The 22242-nt window shown below is 43.0% G+C and overlaps 1 protein-coding gene across 1 annotated transcript in view; it reads right to left on the reverse strand.

The window, feature by feature from the left end:
* Nucleotides 1-2107: 2107 nt before the first annotated feature.
* Nucleotides 2108-22242, reverse strand: part of BMPR2 (bone morphogenetic protein receptor type 2) — a 91614-nt gene continuing 71479 nt past the window's right edge. Inside the window, exons 11-16 of the mRNA XM_083627694.1 lie at nucleotides 19996-20132; nucleotides 18209-18384; nucleotides 14911-16190; nucleotides 8843-12243; nucleotides 5670-8473; nucleotides 2108-5290 (exon numbers count right to left, since the gene is read on the reverse strand). Of these exons, the coding sequence (XP_083483820.1) occupies nucleotides 11993-12243; nucleotides 14911-16190; nucleotides 18209-18384; nucleotides 19996-20132 (1844 nt within the window). The 3' untranslated portion in view covers nucleotides 2108-5290; nucleotides 5670-8473; nucleotides 8843-11992. The remainder of the gene's footprint in view (nucleotides 5291-5669; nucleotides 8474-8842; nucleotides 12244-14910; nucleotides 16191-18208; nucleotides 18385-19995; nucleotides 20133-22242) is intronic.

Below are 22242 nucleotides of genomic sequence, written 5' to 3' on the forward strand. Positions count from 1 at the left end.
GCAAGAGAAGTTGGAATGACAAAGCTTGGCTCCTTCTCACCATTTGTTCAGACAAGCCCAGACAATTAAGACTTATTTAAAGGTTTCCTCTTGCTCCCTTATTTAGGGTGTGAGCTCATAAAGGAAGGAACTATTTTTGGAGAGAAAATTCTGAGAACAATGGTGTATCGCTGCAGTATGAACGACGATAACTTCATTTCTAAAAAATGTAACTTTTAACATGTCAATTGGATAAGCAAACAGACCAGAAATCTGGGTGGAGAACCTTGGTCCTAATTGCACACAGATGGTGGCCTAGGACATGGGTAGGCAAACTAAGGCCTGCGGGCCGGATCCGGCCCAATCGCCTTCTCAATCTGGCCCATGGATGGTCCAGGAATCAGCATGTTTTTACATGAGTAGAATGTGCGCTTTTATTTAAAAGGCATCTCTGGGTTATTTCTGGGGCCTGCCTGGTGTTTTCACATGAGTAGAATGTATGCTTTTATTTAAAATGCACCTATGGGTTATTTTGGGGGCATAGGAATTCGTTCTTTTTTCTTCTTCTCAAAATATAGTCCGGCCCACCACATGGTCTGATGGATGGTGGACCTGCCCACGGCTGAAAAAGGTTGCTGACCCCTGGGCTAGGGAGTAAAGGTAACGGGACCCCTGACTTTTAGGTCCAGTCATGGACGACTCTGGGGTTGCGGCGCTCATCTCGCTTTATTGTCCGAGGGAGGCAGCGTACAGCTTCCGGGTCATGTGGCCAGCATGACTAAGCCGCTTCTGGCGAACCAGAGCAGCGCACGGAAACGCCATTCACCTTCCCGCTGGAGTGGTACCTATTTATCTACTTGCACTTTGACGTGCTTTCGAACTGCCAGGTTGGCGGGAGCAGGGACCGAGCAACTGGAGCTCACCCCATTGCGGGGATTCGAACCGCCGACCTTCCGATCGGCAAGTCCTAGGCTCTGTGGTTTAACCCACAGCTAGGGAGTAAAACCTACACAAATCTGGAGTGGCATCCCTATGGTGGTTGGATGGCACCTTGTACGCCTCCTTCTGGCAACTCCTGCAGCCAAGCTTGTGTCAAATGTATTGCTCTGCTTTCTTTTGAATCACATCAGCAAGGCCAAGAGATGGGTCTTTTTGTCCAGGCAGCCTAGGACCTCCATACACACTGCCCAGGAAGCGTTCCCATTCCCATTCCTTTTCTTGGGTGGCATCTTCTACCCAAGTGATGGCAGCTATTACATTATTACAGTTTTTATTTATTCAATTTATATCCCACCCTTCCTACTTAAAGAGCCCAGGGTGACATCACTTATAGTAGCTGTTGAACCCTGGCACTAAGCAAAATTGTGTGACGTTAGAGGTTTCTTCAAGTTACCATTTCGCTACATCACCATAATAAGCAACCACTCTGACAGTCCATTCCCAGTCTACAAAACTTTCTGTCTCTTTCTTTGGCGATCACTCGTAGCCGAGTAAGATTGTCTTCCATAAACACTGTTTTAAAAGTGAGTCCGTAAGTGACTGTGGAGGCCAATTCTGGATCCACATGTCCTTCCACACTGGGACATAGGTTTCCGGGTGGGAGTTGATCATGGTGAGGATTTGTCAAACGTTCCTTCCTCTTAGCGCGTTTCTCCTTTTTGTCCTGAGTTTGAGTGTCTTCAAAACCCATGACACCTTTGGTAAAGGCTGTTCTCCAAATGGAGCACTCGCAGGCCAGTGTTTCCCAGTTGTTGGTGTTAATACTACATATTTTTAGATGTAAATTTTCTGTCTACACACATCTTGGTCCACTCCTACTCCTTCCAATGGACAAATATATCTTGCCTGACTTAAGTGGAGATTCTTACTCATCATGGGCTTTCAGGAGAGTTCTCTTCCGATGTTCAACAAAGTATACACATGATTGAAATAGATAATACGGAAACCTGAATTTAGGCACATTTCCCCCCAACTTACTCTTGTAACACGCCAAGTCAGAAGATGGTTCTTCTTTCCCAGCAGATAAATATATCTTAATCCCATGCTTTAATAGTAAGCAGTGACATCTACTGGTTGCACCATAAAGTTGTCAAAAGTACACACACATACACAAAAAAACCCCCAGCTCTTTTCATGAAGGTGATTTTTATTAAATGGGTTAATGCATCATTTTACAGCAAGACTCCCCGCGCACCCCCCAAACCTAAAGAAATGTTTTTAAATACTCCAATTTCTTTGTATCGATACAGTCTCTTTGTATAGGTTCATATATAACAAGTATTCATAGAAAACTCTGAAGTGGCTTTTAAGAATGTCAGCTTTCATAGTGGCATCCACAGATGATTTAAAAAAGCGGTACGTTTCATTCGTAGTCAGACTATCCTGTAATGCACAACTTAAACAGCATAGCAAGGTACTGGGCAGCTTATACAAAAGTAGTAAAATCAACCATGTATAAATTTGACATTTTAGCAGAAATGTGTGAGAAGCACTACAATAAGACAGTTCTGAGAGGACTAGTACTCTTCGGCTCCTTCTCCCTAGAAATCTCGCTGTGGACATGAATGCCATGTAGCTCAGTGTTTTCGTTTTTCCAATTCGAGGCTATGCATGGCTTCGTGTTTAAAGTTGTAGGAATATCTCCACTGTCACAACACACCATCATTGAGATGGAGGAAACTCTCAGCCTACAGTCATTGAGAAGGATGCTTCAACCTTACTGCATGCCAGTACAACCCAGTTCCCTCACTCTTGAGTAAGCAAACAAGAAATGCAGCTCAATATTGTATAAGCGACACAAATAAAGAGGTTTGGAATTATCGTTTCCTTAATTTGCACTGTCAGTTTCTTTTGGAACTTACATTGGAATTTTCCATAGTGCTGTTAAGATACAAAGAATCTGGTTTCAAGCTACCAAATGCACAGCGCATAACACAGTATTTGTGCGAAACAGGTATTAAATATAAATAACTGGAAATAAACCTAAGACTGTCGGGGGGGGGGTTTCCAAAACTGAATGATGTGCTTTAAGATAATAAAACAAGTTTCACTTGTTAAAATCGTAGGGAGAAAACGAATAATTCCTAATTTCCGATTGCATCTTGTATACTTCTATGAGCCAAGGCACACACCCAACTCTGATGTGGTAGAGTATTTTATGTGTTTTATTTTTCCTTTAGTCTCATTGTACTAATTCACACACAACGCTAAACTATGATTTAGTACTACATGCATGAGCTATGATGAGCCTGAGCGAAGCTTTGAGCTTGCATATGTTGTTAATTTCATTTCTTCCTCCCCTCCTCTTGCGATACCTGGCTTCAGTTTTTACAAATCCTGGTATGTCATGGCGATAGTTAATGAAGCCAACTTTATAACCCAAAGTTTGGAATTGGCTCGTTTTGAAATTGATCAGGTGTGTTCTTTGCTACCGTCTCCAGTTTATACGTAATGAGAAGCCAAGATTCATGGAAACCATTAATAGACATGGCAGAAGTCTTTCTCTTGGCTACATGGAAGGAGAACGCAAGCTGGTGGTTTTGCTCTGGCTCATTCTAGCTTGTGCATGTACCACGAACCATGGTTCAGCATTTTATGTGAACATGTGTACACAAGGCCACCAAGTTTGCAGGGCACGTAACGCCTATTTATATTGCAGCTATGAAAGTTCATGCCAAAATGCATTTGTTAGTCTTTTAAGTTCCTCAGGATTAGTTGCTCTTTTGTTCCAGTTTGGGAATTTATAAAGCAGTTTTGTATATGTATCTTCTCCTGCGGTCCCGTGTGTAACAATGGGGTGTATGTCAGCAGAGTACATAAGACTCATAACTAATTTTTGTCTTTCAAACATTTAAGCAAGTACTCTGTTACTACTCAAATAGTATGAGACTGATACTGTTAACAGTAAAGGTAAAGGGACCCCTGACCATTAGGTCCAGTCGTGGCCGACTCTGGGGTTGCGGCGCTCATCTCGCTTTATTGGCCGAGGGAGCCAGTGTACAGCTTCCGGGTCATGTGGCCAGCATGACTAAGCCGCTTCTGGCGAACCAGAGCAGCACACGGAAACGCCATTTACCTTCCCGCCGGAGCGGTACCTATTTATCTACTTGCACTTTGACGTGCTTTCGAACTGCTAGGTTGGCAGGTGCAGGGACCAAACAACGGGAGCTCACCCCGTCATGGGGATTCGAACCGCCGACCTTCTGAACGACAAGTCCTAGGCTCTGTAGTTTAACCCACAGCGCCACCCACGCCCCTTACTGTTAACAGTGCCAACTACTATATCCTCCAAGTTTAAGTTCTAAGGAACAAGGAAATCAGTGCTTGGAATGAACTAGTTCGGTTGAACAAAGTTCACTGAACTAATTCAAAAATCTCTGGACTACACTTGAAAGTGGTCCCCATAACTGCTGGGTGAAGTAAATTTCTAGTTCATCTTCACTTTCATTCCCTTCTCTTCAGCCTGGCAGGAGGCCCAGACTGTTCCCCCCCACCCCCGGTTAGTCAGACATCTATAAGGAAAGTTAGAAAGCAAACCATGGAGGCTGATTAGACAGTAACTTAATCACTGTTGTTATGTAATCAAAAGGAAGGAATGTAAGGCATTTCCTGTACCTTCCCTACTGAAGAGATTTGCTCTTTTTCAACAGGGTAGTTTGCAGTGAGAATTACAGGTAGAGGAATAAAATGAACAATGCCTCTAACAGCTGTGTGGCTGGCACAAATTGAAAAGATTCACTTGCTAACATTCTGTCTTTTAGACATCTTATTAGTTGTGTACCCCTATTTCCTTTTAGACCCTATAGCTCTGCACAGCAGGGTGTGACATTCTGAATGCTGATTTTAGGATGAACTTTTTATGTACTCATCTGAATTAATTGAACAAGTTTTGTTTTGTAAAAGGATGAACCGGAAGTAGTTCCCTTTGGGGCAGGGTTAACTTGAACTAGTTGTGTTTTAAATTAAACTTTCCAAGGGCTGAAGGAAATATTGGAAAGCTGTGTAAAATGGTACTTGGACCAAATGGTTTTCTTTAAAAATGAACAGCAGGACACAAAGGGAAGTGGGCTGTTTTGCTGAAATCTGTGTGGCTGGCAAAATGTATAGAGTGACAGAACGAACTTAAAATTGAGCACACATGCTAAGCGTGGTGTAAACACATGCCGCGGGACTCAATGGTCACAGAAAACAGTGCATCTGTTCAAACTCTTGAAAATGGTTCAAGGTGAGCAGAGCTCCTTTGCTGATCTGGATCCAACAAGTGCCCACTGTCACTTCTGCCTTCCCCTGTCCCAAGGTCCCAATTATTTACCTTGAGACGGGGGAGAATTAGACAAATTAACAGGAAGGATCCGAGACCGGCGGGACCAGAAATTTACCGAAGACTGGAGTAAATTTACGAACTATATGAAAAGTATTTTGATGATCAGACGACGTTTGTAGGTTTGCAAGAAGTCCTGTGAGGAGTATTGTTGGAAATATTGTAAAAATGGAAAAGGGGGGATGATATGTTAAGAGAGGCAAAGACAATATAAAATTAAGTAATGCATAAAAAGAGGTTAAGATGGAAGATCATCAGAGGTGCTGATGGAAGTCCAAAAAAAAAGTGTATTTGTAATAATTTGTGTGGTACGTTTTATAATTTGTATGTTAAAATTAATAAAAATGTATTTTTTTAAAAAAAAAGAGACGGGGGGAGCCAGTGGCGGAGAGCAGGCGGGGGCATGGCTGGCACGCATCCTGGGGGCATGGCGCATGCCCCGGGGGCGTGACGCACCATCCGCAGGGGTGTGACACACGTGCTGGGGGTGTAGCGCACGGCCCACAGGGGCGTGGCGCGTGTGCTGGGGGTGTGGCGTGCCGCCTGCAGGGGTGTGGCACCCAGCGTGGAGGGGGGGAGTCACGATGGCACCCCAATGGGATCATGCCGCCAGGGGCAGTGCGCTCGCCCTGCACCCCTGCCAGTGGGGGGGAGTCAAAGATAGCAAAGAGCACCCAGAGTCCCCAGCAGAGCATCTTTCTTCATTGGGGATGGGACTTACCATATTTTTTGCTCTATAAGACTCACTTTTTCCCTCCTAAAAAGTAAGGGGAAATGTGTGTGCATCTTATGGAGCGAATGCAGGCTGCGCAGCTATCCCAGAAGCCAGAACAGCAAGAGGGATCGCTGCTTTCGCTGCGCAGCGATCCCTCTTGTTGTTCTGGCTTCTGAGATTCAGAATATTTTTTTTCTTGCTTTCCTCCTCCAAAAACTAGGTGCGTCTTATGGTCTGGTGCGTCTTATAGAGTGAAAAATACAGTAATGCTATGAGTGATTGCTGGGAAAAAGACTCTGAGAGGGGCTCCAGAACACCTGTTGCCTCCGTTCTTCTACTGTCCTGCCCTAGCCTCAAGATATATTATTCAGGTTGGTGAGATGGGAGGCAGTGGTCACTGTGAGGACCAGCAAGCCTTTTGCAAGTCCTCAAACTGGACACTTCCCAAAAAAAGGCTTACACTTTTGTGAGTGCTTGAACAGGGCACTCGCAAAAGAATATTTTTCAGGTTGAATGTTAGGGTGCTTGTGTATCCCTGTTGAAAACAAGAGCTTGCTTACTCCAGATATCCTACCGTCTCAGAGCACCGAGTTTACAAAGCAGCAACTGTGCAGCTGTTGCTCATTTTTTGTGCACAGGATCCAGTCTGTCTTCCTCAGATATGCACACCTCTTTCAGCGATGTTGTATTTTACCAGCACTCAAATGGCAAGATTTTGTTACTGCTGAATGCAATTGTCTTCCCATTTAGCAAGGCCATTGGAATTCATAGTGCAATACAGTTGAATGAATGTCATATATAGCTGATGGCTAATGCCTATGATATTTTATTATCTGAATTTCAGTACTTAGCCTGCACTGGAGATGAAAGGGACAGTCATCCCAGTGCCCTATGACATGTTCCTCTTTAAAAAAAAAGTTGCAGATAGGAGGAGAAGAGGATTCGGTAGGGAAGGGATGCTTAATATTTAGCCAGCCATCATGTTTCCTCTAAAACTTGCTCCCTCAGACACATTTCCATCTTATAGGGAGTCCTTCATCTTTTTGTATGGCTAACTATGTCATTGGTTATAGGCTTAATATTTCCAATCAGTATATTTTGTACGGTGTGTCTGGAAAAAGTTGCAACAGAGATCTGAGGCATGTGTTTACTGAAAAAAAGGCATCGAATGACATACATAATATGATAAAAAGCAAATCACATAAAATATTCTTCATTATATAGGCTGATGGAATAGCCTTTTATAAACTTTAAATTCATTTGCATGTTACAATTATTTATTACATAAGGGATAACCATATGGACAAAAACAAAGTCTACGGCCCTTAGCAATGCAGCGGTGCAAAAAGACTTGTTAACTACTACACCACAAATAAATTGCTGGTAGGCTTTTTCTTTCAGATACATATCTATAATTCCACCCCTCCCCCCAATTTATAGGCATAGAGGATTAAAAATCATTTTGTGAAACACTGGGTACTGCAGAATAAGCATGTGACCTTGAAACTTGTGATATTGTTCACTCAAGTAAAAGAAATATCACCTCTAGATTCAAATGAAAGGCAGAATGAATAACTGACATTTGTTATATCTTAACACAAAAAGCAAGCTTTCTACGCTGATCCTCCATGAATTAAAAAGCCGATTCTCACATCTTCCATTTATTTTAAATCCTTTGCTTATATGTATAACTTAAGCACAACTACAAGAGTGCAATTGTTTTAACTTGTGCATTATTTCCCTTCCCTGGAATTACAGTACAAGTAAATATTTCTTGTGGGGGAAAAGATGCAACTGCCACACTAGAAAAATAAATTGTCTCTGACTTGCTTACTAATGGAACTTTGAGAACATTGCTGCATTCCTTTTTAGAAAACTGTTCTCACAACATGGCAAAAGAATGCACCCTTTGATGAAACACTCTCACTCCAAAATATCATATAGAGGTTCTTTCTCCCTAAATGCCTATTTACTGATATATTACCATCAGTATAATTTGAAGAAGGAGAACACACACACACACACACCTCCAGTAACTGTGCAAAGATAATCCAAAGGTCAAATCTCTATTTTCAGGGAATGGAGAGGGATGATTTGCCATCCTTTTGTCATGAGCATTTGGACTTGGCACATCCAGCTACGCAGATGTGAGACATTAGTGAAATCACAATCAAACCATGCAATCATTGGCAATAGGTCTCGACATGCAAAAAGGTCTAAAAAATAAAAAGGAGCCAAAAATCACTCACACAGTTTCATTTGCACAAACACTCCACTCTTGAATATTTTTTAGTAGCCTCTTTCCACTTTCTGTTAATTTTTAAAATGTGGTTGTGAACTCCCAGTTAAGAGGACATGCACTGAGAAGCTGCCCAGCTTTTGGAGTGGAAGATATACTATCCCTGAACTACAGCATGGTTGCCCAGCCCAGAGAAATTCCCGGCCCAAATGAGCCCTCCCTAAGTCCTTCCAATAGGGACACGAGTGGCACTGTGGGTTAAACCACAGAGCCTAGGACTTGCTGATCGGAAGGTTGGCGGTTCGAATCCCCGCGACGGGGTGAGCTCCCGTTGCTCTGTTCCAGCTCCTGCCAACCTAGCAGTTTGAAAGCACGTCAAAGTGCAAGTAGATAAATAGGTACCACTCCGGCGGGAAGGTAAACGGCATTTCCATGTGCTGCTCTGGTTCTCCAGAAGCGGCTTAGTCATGCTGGCCACATGACCCGGAAGCTGTACGCCGGCTCCTTCGGCCAATAAAGCAAGATGAGCGCCGCAACCCCAGAGTCGGTCACGACTGGACCTAATGGTCAGGGGTCCCTTTACCTTTACTTAAGTCCTTCCAATACTTGAAAAGGGGAGATCACCTGAAATCTGGTTTACTCAAAGCAGGATTGCTGGCTCTTTGGGACCAACTAAGCAATCCACACAGCTCAGTTTCCTCTTCAAAAACTAGGCTACTTATTCTAGTGTGTTCCTTGAGAGCTCCTTACGGATAACCTGCCTTTTTAAAACTAAAGTTCCCAAAATGTGACTCCTAAGGGCTGACATGGGAATTGCACAGCTCTTTAGCTGATGCCACAGAGCTTCATTTTAGAATTTGCCTTGGGGACTCCTGAGCTTCAAGGTTGCGAAGCTGCTACCTATGAAACAAGCTTCAAAAACAATGATTATATTGATTGGCTAATTTTTCAGTGGAAGATTCAACACTGTTCAAAGTCCAACTTCTGATTTGAAAACTAAAAGCTGCAAATATTAATCTCAAGCCTACACTAAAAGGAAATTAAAACAAGGTATGGCAGGGCCATAACTCCAGTAAAAGCACATTGTATGAATTTAGGTCAAAAGTTCAAAAAGCCTAGATGTAGGAATGCTATGTCCGGGAAGGAGGCAAAAGGCCGGAAACCTTCTTAGCCTAGAGTAGGTTGTTGTAACATAACCACTTAACACAGTGGGAGATAAATGATGAAAACTGGGCTATGAATGGGGAAAAATTGATTAGAGGGCTTTCGATGTGGTTATCACAGGATGAAAGCAGTGATCTTATTTGATGGAAAACTTTAAACATGAACCAAGTCCATGATAGATTCTAAATGATATCATAACTTACTTAGCATTCAGATATTCTAGACCAGGATTTCATTTAATTTAAACCACTTGAACTATTACCTTCATTGGTCTAATCTAATCAAACATCATACAGTCGAAAAAGTTGGTTTAGTCTTCAGTAGCTGGATGTAACTACAGTGGTACCCCCAGTTGTGGATGGGATCCGTTCCAGAGCTCGGGTCGGATCCCGAGGTTTCCATAACCGGAGGTGCCTGTTCTGCGCATGCATGCAGTGCGATAAAGCGCTTCTGCGCATGTGGCGAAACGTGGAAAAATACTTCCAGGTTTGCCACTTTCGTAAGCCGAGGTTCTACTGTATTTCGAAAAGAGTGCAGAGTTCAGGACTTTAAAGTGGAAGAAAGTTGGTAAGAACTGAATTAAGGAAATAAACAATTTTTTAAAGGTCTGAAAAACAGAATGAAGCAGTTCATCAGAAACTTGCATGAGGACAATGTGCTGTAGAGATTGTGCTATGTGTGGCCCCAAAAAAACCAGTTATGTAAGTCTTGGATTATGATAAATCAGAACTCAATCTTTTATTTAGAACCAGATATTATACTAGATGCTATTTAGTGATTGTAAATATATATCTTGTTAAGGTTACATAAGTCTGAACAACAACTGAGACAACAGGGTTTCATGCTGTGACAAGGGCCAGTAAGCAAATATTTACTCATTTCTCTCTAGGGAGATATCCTTATTGACTTTCAAAATGGTGCTTTTATGGGGCCAGATATTTTAATAGTCATGCACAAATATGTACTGTTACATGTATTCTAAAATATTCTAAAATGTTTTCCTTAGAAAAAAACCCTGATATGTTGTGATGATAGGTACTAAAGGGGCAATTAATGCGTAAGCAGGACATTTCTGAAGGAACTGGGTATTTTCACAATATTCAAAGGCTGCAATTCTAGATATACTTACCTGAACTCAGTGAGATGTACTCCTTAAGTAGACTTGTAAAGGAATGCACTGTAAATCAGCCAGTTACACCTAGGCAATCTGATGCAACACTGAACTAGGCCATCAGATTTGGGCAGTTAAAAGTACAGAGGCACAGGAACTCGTCACATGACTATCATGCAAATGAGTCCATGTTTTAGCTTGTCTATCAAAAACCTGTCTTACCAACCTACCTACAGTAAAAAAATTAAGATAACTTACCAAGATTAGGCAAAAATGTTCTTTTCAATATACACCAAAAGCATTCATTAAGGAAAAATGTACATAAATACAAAGCATATTTAACTTTCAAATTGTATACGACAAGAGATAAAATAAAATGGTAGACATTTGGGGTCAGTTTACACATACCAGAGTTATAATTTGCACATGCATCATGGCTTGGTGAAAAAAGATACCACAGATCATCTGTCCCATATAGAGCTTTTAAACTTTGTAAACCTGCCAATGGTGAGGCATGTTTATCAAGCATCAAGCTTATTAGGGCAGGTATCTACCTCCGTTGATTGTACAAACTGACCCTTTGATTCCTTATATTTTGTTCAACACTTTCTTGCTTAGAGTTTTCCAAAGCTGCATTGTCCACTATGAAGAAAGCTGCAATTTGCTAATTTCGAAGGATGAAAGAAAGCAGAAGTTTGTTCTTTTCTCCCCTCCTTCCTTTTTAAAAAGCCCTTTTAAGGCAGGGAAAATCATGCATTAACTGTGACCTTGGAGCACACATACAGATAGATACAAGCAGCTGCTTTAAGCTGATTATGCTTTGCAGAGTTCACAGTTGGATTTCATTGGCTGCCAAATCATTAGATTAAAAACCCCTACCACCCTTTAATTCCAAAAGGGGAACTGTGTAGCAGGGATGGAAACACAAAGCATACTGTGAACTACAGACTATTGCACATTTCAACATAACACAAGTGAAAAAATAGGGCGTTTAAAAGATAATACACTCTGTCACACAGAAACATACAAATGAGCTTGTGCACAGAACTCAAACATGAACGGCAAACACCACTGTAGCCAGGCGGCTTGTGTGTTTAGTGACCTTTCGAACCCGGTCCAAACTGATTATCAGCAATACATTTTTTTGTTTTTGTTTTTTAAAAAAAATATTTTGAGACCACGTCATTCGATACACATATATATAATTCTGTGGTCGGGAACAGACAAGATGTAATTTTGCAATACTAAATAAAAAGTGCAAAAAATGTTTCAAAAAAAATAAGAACAAAATTAAAAATATGGAAGCATAAGCTAAAAATCGTCTGCATAGCTGAAATCTATTTAAAGCAAGTCCTCAGTAAAGGGGTGCTGACAGGAGAAGGAACCGTCTCCCCCCCCCCAAGGTCTTCTGCATGTTTGTTTAACAGAATGCAAAAATGTCATTTTTGTCAGCTTTTAAACAATTCACAGACAGTTCACGCCTGTATCCTTAGACACCATAGTTGTAGCGGTACCTCCTTCTACAAGGAAAACAGCTGTGCTGGACTTAGAGCTGACTACCCTATCACTGCCATTGTTGTTGACTTCACAGTCCAGTGGTTCTGTAGAGATGACCCATGTTGACGGGCGCCACCGCTTAAGGGAATATGGTGTTTTCACACGTTTCTTGATCTTTTCTCCTGAGCCGGGTTTGCCATCTAGGGATGACTCACTCACTAAAAATAAGCAGAATATACACAGTGTCATACAGGCGGAAAGAACAGAAGAGGCAGAAAAAGAAAATACGAAATCTTGTCAAAAGCAGTGGATGACAGGATAGGTAGACTTCAACAAAGCAGCCCTGGTAACTCCCCTTTCAGAATAAATCCTGGGAACTAGGTCGACTGTATGTAGTATTAGTCATAAGTATTGCCATTTCTCTAGACAGCATCTTAAAAAGCAGAGACATCAGCTTGCCAACAAAGGTCCGTATAGTTAAAGCTATGGTTTTCCCAGTAGTGATGTATGGAAGTGAGAGCTGGACCATAAAGAAGGCTGATCGCTGAAGAATTGATGCTTTTGAATTATGGTGTTGGAGGAGACTCAAGAGTCTCCAACACCATAATTCAAAAGCATCAATGCATCAAAGCAATGCATCAAAGCATCTTCTTGGACTGCAAGAAGATCAAACCTATCCATTCTGAAGGAAATTAGCCCTGAGTGCTCACTGGAAGGACAGATCCTGAAGCTGAGACTCCAATACTTGGGCCACCTCATGAGAAGAGAAGACTCCCGGAAAAGACCCTGATGTTGGGAAAGATTGAGGGCACAAGGAAAAGGGGACGACAGAGGACGAGATGGTTGGACAGTGTTCTCGAAGCTACCAGCATGAGTTTGACGAAACTGCGGGAGGCAGTGGAAGACAGGAGTGCCTGGCGTGCTCTGGTCCATGGGGTCATGAAGAGTCGGACACGACTAAACAACAACAACAACATTGCTATTTCTGTCACTTTATGTACATGATTTGATTTTTTAAAGGATTCCACATTTTACTAGAGACTTAATGTGCTGTCTTGGACCTGTTTTTGTGTCTGAAAGCTTAGCTGCAGACAGTGGCGGAGGGCACCCAGAGCAGCAAACAGGTGGGGGTGTGGGGCGTGTATCGATTACATAGCCTAATACTTACGGATCCGTTCTTGTTAAAGAATCAGATTTAAAATGGCAGATTTAAAAATGAACTGCTGCTTCTTTGTGTTCATTTGAAGTCTTAAATTCCCTTAGCAATGAAAATGATAGCTCAATCGGGGGCAAGCCAGAATCAGAAACCATGTTTGAAGTGGATTTAAAAATCAGGGTTTGGCCAACCAATTACAGCCGTCGCTCTGCTTCCTAAGAATTTCAAACCTAAAAGACTGGTGTGCTGTGCCAGGAAAAAGAAAGAGCAAAGTACCTTTAACTGTGGCTTGTGTTTGGAGCTCAAGCCATGGTTAGAGTTATTAAATATAGTTAAGTGTAAAACACAGTTGGCACAAGGGATGAATTAAGCCTATGCAACCTCTACCTGGATTCTACTGGTCTTGTAATGGGAAGAAGGCTCTACTGTCTCGATTCTATCGTATCTTACCTTAATAAGAATAAATGTTATATTAACAATACTGAACCATATTGTACTTGAGTGTTCTTTTCAGCTTCCAACTTCATAGATATATAACAACAAATTACGATAGTGGGATTCAACTAAACAAAGCAATAATACAGTCGTACCTTGGTTTTTGAACAGCTTAGTTCTTGAATGTTTTGGCTCCTGAACGCTGCAAACCCGGAAGTGACTGTTCCAGTTTGCAAACTATTTTTGGAAGCTGAACATCCGACGAGGCTTCTGCGGCTTCCAATTGGCTGCAGGAGCTTCCTGTAGCCAATCAGAAGCCGTGCTTTGAGTTCCATACATTTTGGAAGTCAAACGGATTTCTGGAACGGATTCTTTTTGACTTCCAAGGTATGACTGTATTTGTATGTATGTGTGGCACCAACATCCATAATTTCCATTTACTTATTATGGAGCATCTTCAACTTAACAATGGAGAACAACTCTTGAGAAAAGAAAGCTTTCTAAAATGTCAATTAATTAATTCCCAATAATAGGCTACTACAATGACTCTAAAATAATTTAGAATATAATACATTCTAAATAATTTTAGAATACAATACTAGTTGTAGAAAGTTATGCTAAATAGTGTAACGAATCTTCTAGTCAAACTTGTTTCATTCAACTAGCTTTGGCTGAAGGAGAGTACCATGTTACTTTTTTAAAAGGTGAGTCTACTTTTGCAAGTCACTGATTTATCTGAAGAACCAAGGCTCACACACTTCTAAGAGAGGTCAACAAAAGAAGTATTGCTGAGTCCCTCTGGCAGTATTACAGTTTTCTCAGAAACCAAAAATATTTTAAACTCCTTCCCAATTTATGTTTTAAACGTTAACGGTCCAAAAAGAGAAGGTTGAAGGGATATTCTTCACTGGGAAGAACAGAAATAATTTAATTGGTATAGTGGTACCTCTGGTTGCGGGCAGGATCCGTTCCAGAGGTCCGGCTGGATCCTGAGGTTTTCGCAACTGGAGAGAGCACTTTTGCGCATGCATGCGTGGCGATAGAGCGCTTCTGCGCATGCGCCAAAAACCTGGAAAAATACTTCCAGGTTTGCCGCTTACGCATCCCAAAGTTTTCATAACCAGAGGGATACGTAAGCGGAGGTACCACTGTACAAGCAAAACCACGGCACTGGGGGTTAAATCTTCCTGGGTTGGGAGGGCAGAATTTGGTTTTTAGGTTGTGACCCAAGTCAATAAGTTTAATTCTGTAATATTTTTGCAAATACCCACTGATAAAACCCACAAAAACTCACACTGCATACTACAGCCGTCCAAAACATTTGTGGCTGATAGATCCAGCGAGTTAGGTCTCTGTGCTCTTCTAGTGTGGGCTTGTCCAGAATTTGGTGCTGTGCTCTGGCTACGGAGGACAGAAACGTCTTGTCCTGGACATGGGTTACTGTTGTTGTTGTTGGCGTTTGTTCTACCATTATCCAGCGAGCGTTCTCTCCTATCAACCAGACGATCGAGAATGCCCTCATCATGGCTCACTTGCTGCTCCCTTCTCAACAAGGGCTCATGCTCATCAGGGCTCGAGTTGATATTCAGACGGCTGTCCTCTCCGCTGAACTGGTTCTGCAGCATTTCCTGGGCCCGATGGACCCCTGAGCTGGATGCTTGGCCACATGGCACTGTACCATTCACATACTGGGTTGGTACAGCATGAGAGGCTATTGTATGGCTCCTTCCTCCCACTTCATTCGTGGTAACTGTGACCACGTGAGGTTCTGCAGAATTGATAGTGTTCATCTTGGCAACTCCAGTTTCTACCTGCTTCAAGTTTGATTTGTGCTTCCCTCCAAATTTCAGCCGAGGCTCCTTTGTTGAGTTTTTGGTGTTTATAGGTAAGCTAGTAGGCCTCTTTGGGAGGTTCTGCTGCTTAGGAAGAGGGTAGACCTGAGCAGGCTGAACATCTGGAATTAGACATGCCTGGCCATTTGCAACTTGCGTGAAGTCCTGTTGCCCTGTTGCTTCTACTGCCAGTTTTATCAGTGGGTACAGCAAGCTGGAGCTAGTGCTGCTGAGTGGATCGGGCCCACTGAACTGCTTAAGGGAATGCTCCATGAGATTCTCATCAGAACTCTCCTTCAAATTCTTATCCACTTCCTTGGGATCCAGCTTGTTGGTCTCCAAGTCCTCCTCTGTTAGTTGCAAACAAACAGGCGTTGGCCCAAGTGGCTGCATGCCATTTGTAGCACCAAGGTTTGTTTCACCTGAGTAAGGCATCTCGGATATGGTGGTCATGCCAGTGCTCGGAGTGAGACCTGTAGTGTTGGTGGTGGTAGTGTTGGTCGACAAGCTTGTGACGCTAGTTTCAGGACTAGGAATGCGAGCTTGTGCTTGCTGTCGCTCGTAGTTAATAGAGTTTCTGTTCTTCTCCCCAATCGTCAGTGGTGTGCTGGACGATGAAAGCTCAGACGAAATGTTCTTCACGATGCTGTCAGGATGGTGAATGGAGTCCTCAATGTAAGATGACGAAGAGTAATCTTGATATGGCCTGATCTTTGGCACACGCCTATGGTGTGATAGATTTCTTTTAAAAAAAACACACACACACAAAGAAGACAGTAGGATTAAGAGCATGTAGACGATAAATTCTTCTAACATAAAGGATCTAAAATGCAAAATAGTTTCTGCAGCAAGCAGAACTATCATGGGAATTTTGCTCTGTGTGTGGCAGTGCTATTATGTTATAGACCTCATTGTGATGGCCTAGACTTTTTTTCCCTTCAGAAGCTCTATGTCACCATTCTAGCACACACATGCCTAATTTAATTTTATCTCATTCGTAGCACTATTATTTCAACACTGTTCCAAACGTGGGAACAGGCATAATACTGGCTTTAACAAGTGCTATTTTGGACTTTTGTCTGGAAATGGCCTCAATGATCATGTTGTAGCTGCACTTGCTGCACAATGAATTTGTGGTTGTCAACCTGCCCTTGGATTGAATTTAACTATTCATATTCTAAGCAGAAGGGTGGCGCTGTGGGTTAAACCACAAAGCCTAGGACTTGCCGATAAGAAGGTCGGAAGTTCGAATCCCCACGACGGGGTGAGCTCCCGTTGCTCGGTCCCTGCTCCTGCCAATCTAGTAGTTCGAAAGCACGTCAAAGTGCAAGTAGATAAATAGGTACCGCTCCGGCGGGAAGCTAAACGGCGTTTCCATGAGCTGCTCTGGTTCACCAGAAGCAGCTTAGTCATGCTAGCCACATGACCTGGAAGCTGTACGCCGGCTCCCTCAGCCAATAAAGCGAGATGAGCACCGCAACCCCAGAGTCGGCCATGACTGGACCTAATGGTCAGGGGTCCCTTTACCTTTACTTTATTCTAAGCAGACCCACTGAAATTAATGGCCCTAATTTAGTTGATGTCACAGACTGGCTGGATACTGAGGAGTGGGTCCCGGGAGACTGGCTTGGAAGAAGGGATCAGTGATCTGACGAGTCAGAGGCAGAAGCTGCAGTATTGGAGCGTGAAGAACACAAGCACGAGGAGGAAGAGATAGGTCAGGCTGGTATGGAGTAAAGGGCTTTCACATCTCCTCCTGCCCCCACCTCTCCTGCCCCACTGTCTCTCAGGACCAGAAGAGGATTGAAGTGAGAGGAGCAGAAACAGGCCACACACAGATGTAGTCTTCACCTGCTTGCGCACCACTCGGGGGGGGGGGGAGATACATAAGTGGAGTTTGGGGTGAGCTACTCTTGCCTCATTGGGTGCACATCTGGGAGCAGCTGCGAGACGCAGGACTGATGGACATGCCTTTTCCTAACTTGTAAGTGCACTTTTGTCAAGAAAGAGCTAATTCCTCACTCTGCACATTCCTTGCTGGACAGTGCTGTGACAGATGACATACACAGAGATACTGTCTAAGGGAGAATCACATTTTCCCGAGTACTGAAGTATCTCGTACCTACGGGATCGCCTCTCCTGGTATGCCCCACGGAGAACCTTAAGGTCCATAAATAGCAGCACCCTAGAGGTCCCGGGCCCTAAGGAAGTTAGATTAGCCTCAACCAGAGCCAGGGCCTTCTCAGCACTGGCTCCAGCCTGGTGGAATGCTCTGTCTCATGAGACCAGGGCTCTGCGGGATCTAATTTCTTTCCGCAGGGCCTGTAAAACAGAGTTGTTCCACCTGGCCTTTGGCTTAGAATCAGTTTGATTCCCTCCTCCTCTTTCTTTTTCCTTTCTCCTCCTATGAAGAGACTGCATCCTAATGCTTTAATGTTGTATCTTAATCTTTTAAATTGTATTTTAATGAACTTGTTTTTATTGTTGGTTGTTAGCCGCCCTGAGCCTGGTCTTGGCTGGGGAGGGCAGGGCATAAATAAAAATTTATCTATCTATCTATCTATCTATCTATCTATCTATCTATCTATCATATTTTAGTTCAGGGAAAATGTGACATCCTTGAAATCAAAGTTCAACCCTGAGATGAGAACTGAAAGCAATAAATGGGACACTTAAGTGCATGTACAATGTACTTTTTAAAAAGTTTCATTGGTTTTTGGAACCAGATTGTGAAAACAGCACACACTTAGTACTACTTACCGCTCATTCTGCATAGCTGTAGACTGCATAGGGTTGACTGTTGGGCTGACAGATTTGTTCCTTTCCCAAATCATCATGAGTTCAGCCATCCTCTCTTCAGCACACTGGGCTGTCAGTCGAGCTTCAGCATCCTGATCCCAACAGTCCTCAATTGTCTCTTTCAGTGACCTCACAGCCTATAAAGTAAACCAGCATTACATTCTGCACCCTTTTAAAGCTATACTTCAACACACATTCTAAGACCAAACAGTGAAACTGAATCTCAAAATTACCGTATTTTTTGCTCTATAAGACTCACTTTTTCCCTCCTAAAAAGTAAGGGGAAATGTGTGTGCGTCTTTTGGAGCGAATGCAGGCTGCGCAGCTATCCCAGAAGCCAGAACAGCAAGAGGGATTGCTGCTTTCACTGTGCATCGATCCCTCTTGCTGTTCTGGCTTCTGAGATTCAGAATATTTTTTTTCTTGTTTTCCTCCTCCAAAAACTAGGTGCGTCTTGTGTTCTGGTGCATCTTATAGAGCGAAAAATATGGGTACATATCCTGTGTTCTAAAGGGTCAAGAAATGTTACACAATCCTGTGTATATTTTCTCAAAAGCCAGCCTTACTAATTTCAATGGGGCATCTCCCAAGTAAAACTTATAGAAAAATACTACAATGAGTAAGTAATCTTGTCTGTACTAAGGTATGTTATTACTTGATCTGGTGCAGCTAAGATTCTCTTTAAAAGCAATTTGGTCTAGGGTCGTTTGACAACAGAGTTGATAAAAGAACTATATGATTTCACAAACAGGGAAACAGAAATTATTCTAAACGTGTTGCTTGCAACAGTGAGATATTTTCAATCATGTTACATGTTTTCAAAATATGTTACAAGGTGGGTGGTAGAGGTTGATAAAAAGGGTTTCAGGTCTTTATACAAATCTTACTAAACAGACATGGTAACTATAATCAGATTACTGAGAATGAGGATGCTTACATCTGTTACTTCTATTGTGAATGTTAATGAATTAAGAAACTGAGCAAATGGAACAGGGTCTAGTCCAAAAACAGAGTATGGTAATTTATTGTATCCATCAGTCTGTTGGACTGACATTGCCTGAAATAACACATTAAACTTTTATAATAAAGTATATTTTAAAGCTAGGGACGCGGGTGGTGCTGTGGGTTAAACCACAGAGGCTAGGACTTGCCGATCAGAAGGTTGGCAGTTCGAATCCCCGTGACGGGGTGAGCTCCCGTTACTCAGTCCCTGCTCCTGCCAACCTAGCAGTTCGAAAGCACGTCAAAGTGCAAGTAGATAAATAGGTACCACTCCGGCGGGAAGGTAAATGGCGTTTCTGTGCGCTGCTCTGGTTCGCCAGAAGCGGCTTAGTCATGCTGGCCACATGACCCGGAAGTTGTACGCAGGCTCCCTCGGCCAATAAAGTGAGATGAGCGCCGCAACCCCAGAGTCGGTCACGACTGGACCTAATGGTCAGGGGTCCCTTTACCTTTACCTTATATTTTAAAGCACATTGATGTGTCCTGCGTAGTGATCAAGATAGTGAACTGGGCATTTAAAGAGCACACACACAAATAGAATACGTTACTGACCTCATCATGAAATGTCCAGCCCATACTTGTATCTTGCACTCAAATATTACTTTTTATTAATTTTAGTTTAGTTTCCTAAAGACAGCAACTTACATATTAAACCAATGTTATGCCTCCAACTCCATAATCTAGCATCTTACATATAATTTCCAAATAAAAAGGGGGGGGGAGAGGTAGCATCTTGCTTCTCTCACCAAGCTGTTCTCTTTCCAGGCCTCTGGGAATTTTGGTCGTTGCTTTTCCCTTGAAACAAGAACTTGCATATCTTCAAAAGTGGGGTGGTTTCCAACTTCTGCGTGGAATGCCGCCTGGAACTCTGGCACTGATTCTCCTGTTTACAGACACAATAATTTAAACGTAAACAAAAAGTCCAAATAGCTCTGAAATGCCCAGGCATAGCAAGAAGATGCCTATCATATTTTTTCCTCTTGCATCTGAACCAAAATTTGGTCCAGCTGTACTGTGAGCTGCATGTGCTATTGGCTTAATCACGCTCTTTTGCAAAGTCGATTGACAAAATTGCCTAAGCTCCGCAAATATGTTATGCCTAACATATGAGGAAGAAAAGCCGCATTTAAGGGACCTTGCCTACTTGAGGACCAGGAGATATTTAAAGGAAACCAGATAGTCATCCTGCATGCTGATCCTAACTATTCTACAACGTATTTGGATCTTTTTGTATGATTTTACTGTTTTAACTTATGCCAATAAAGGCTAGTAGCAGCAGTAGTAGTAGTATTCTACAAGTTCATGGATGTGTTATTTTATCCATTCCTACATTGACTCAAAGGGATGCGGGTGGCGCTGTGGGTTAAACCACAGAGCCTAGGACTTGCTGATCAGAAGGTCGGTGGTTCGAATCACCGCAACAGGGTGAGCTCCTGTTGCTCGGTCCCTGCTCCTGCCAACCTAGCAGTTCGAAAGCACGTCAAAGTGCAAGTAGACAAATAGGTACCGCTCCAGTGGGAAGGTAAACAGCATTTCCGTGTGCTGCTGTGGTTCGCCAGAAGCGGCTTACTCATGTTGGCCACATGACCCGGAAGCTGTACACCAGCTCCCTCGGCCAATAAAGCGAGATGAGTGCCGCAACCCCAGAGTCGGCCACGACTGGACCTAATGGTCGGGGGTCCCTTTACGTTTACCTTTACATTGACTCAAAACGCAACTGTATGACATTCTTTGCCTTCCACCCAATCTTGTAAATCTATCCGAAAAATCCTAAGAATTATCTAGGGAAGTTCAACAGATATGACATGGATCACTAAAAATGATGTGGCTTGAGGATGTGGACAAGAGGTTTGGATTGGTACAAGCGAATACCTGTGCTCTGAACCCTTGCCCTTCTTGGCTTTTAAATCCAGCAGGGAGGAGACAGCTGTCTAGGCCAGGGAGCTGGTTAATGCCTCTTTATGAGAGGGGCCAGTTCCTTTCTGTGTGAAGGAGGCAGTGAGAAGACCGCTTCTTAAGAAACCATCTCTAGATTCTGAGAACCTTGGTAATTAACGGGCCAATTGCCAACCTCCCTTTCTTGGGACAGGTTCTTGAGTGGGTGGTTGGTGACCAGATCCAGGTGCTCTTGGAGGAGACTGATTTTCTAGATCCATTTCCATCAGGGTTTCAGCCTGGCTTTGGCACAGAAACTGCCCTGTGTCCCTGTTAACCCTCCTTGACCTCTTGGTGTCTTTCAATACCACTGACCACTGTATTCTCCTGGAGAGGCTATATGAGAGGCGGCACTGCTCTGCAATGGTTCCAGTCCTACTTGGATGGTTGCTTTCAGTGGATGATGCTTCGGGACTGTATTTCAGCACCATGGGGCCTTCAAGAAGGTGTCCCTCATGGTTCAATTCTATTCCCCCATATTGTTTAATATCTATATGAAGCCGCTGAGTGGAGTCATCTGGAGTTTGCGCATGTGTTGTCAAGCAATATGCTGATGACACACAGGTCTATTTTTCCTTTACATCTGCAGGTGTGGCAGTGGATGTGCTGGACTTGCCTTGGTAATGGACTGGATGAGAGCAAATAAACTGAAGCTCAATCCAAACAAGACAGAGGCAGCATTAGTGGGTGGTTCCCTAGACCAGATAGGTGGAAGATTGCCTGCTCTTGAGTGGGTTACACTCCCTCTTAAGGAGCAAGTACTTCTGGGGTGCTTTTGGGTCCACTCCTTGAGGCCCAGTTGCTTGAAGGCCAGGTAGCCTTGGTGGTGCAGAGTGCCTTCTATCAGCTTTGGCTGGTGGCCCAGCTGCACCAATATCTGGACAAGGATAGCCTAAATTCTGTGGCCTACACTCTGGTAACCAATGTATAACCAATGTGTTATACCGGGGGCTGCTTCTGAAGACAGTTTGGAAACTTCAGCTGGTGCAAAATGCAAATGCCAGATTGTACACTGCCCTGGGATCTTTTGATAAAGGGTGGTAAGTAAATTGAAATAA

This window comes from Podarcis filfolensis (assembly GCF_964270895.1).
Source record: "Podarcis filfolensis genome assembly, chromosome: 1".
Classification (NCBI taxonomy): Eukaryota; Metazoa; Chordata; class Lepidosauria; order Squamata; family Lacertidae; genus Podarcis; species Podarcis filfolensis.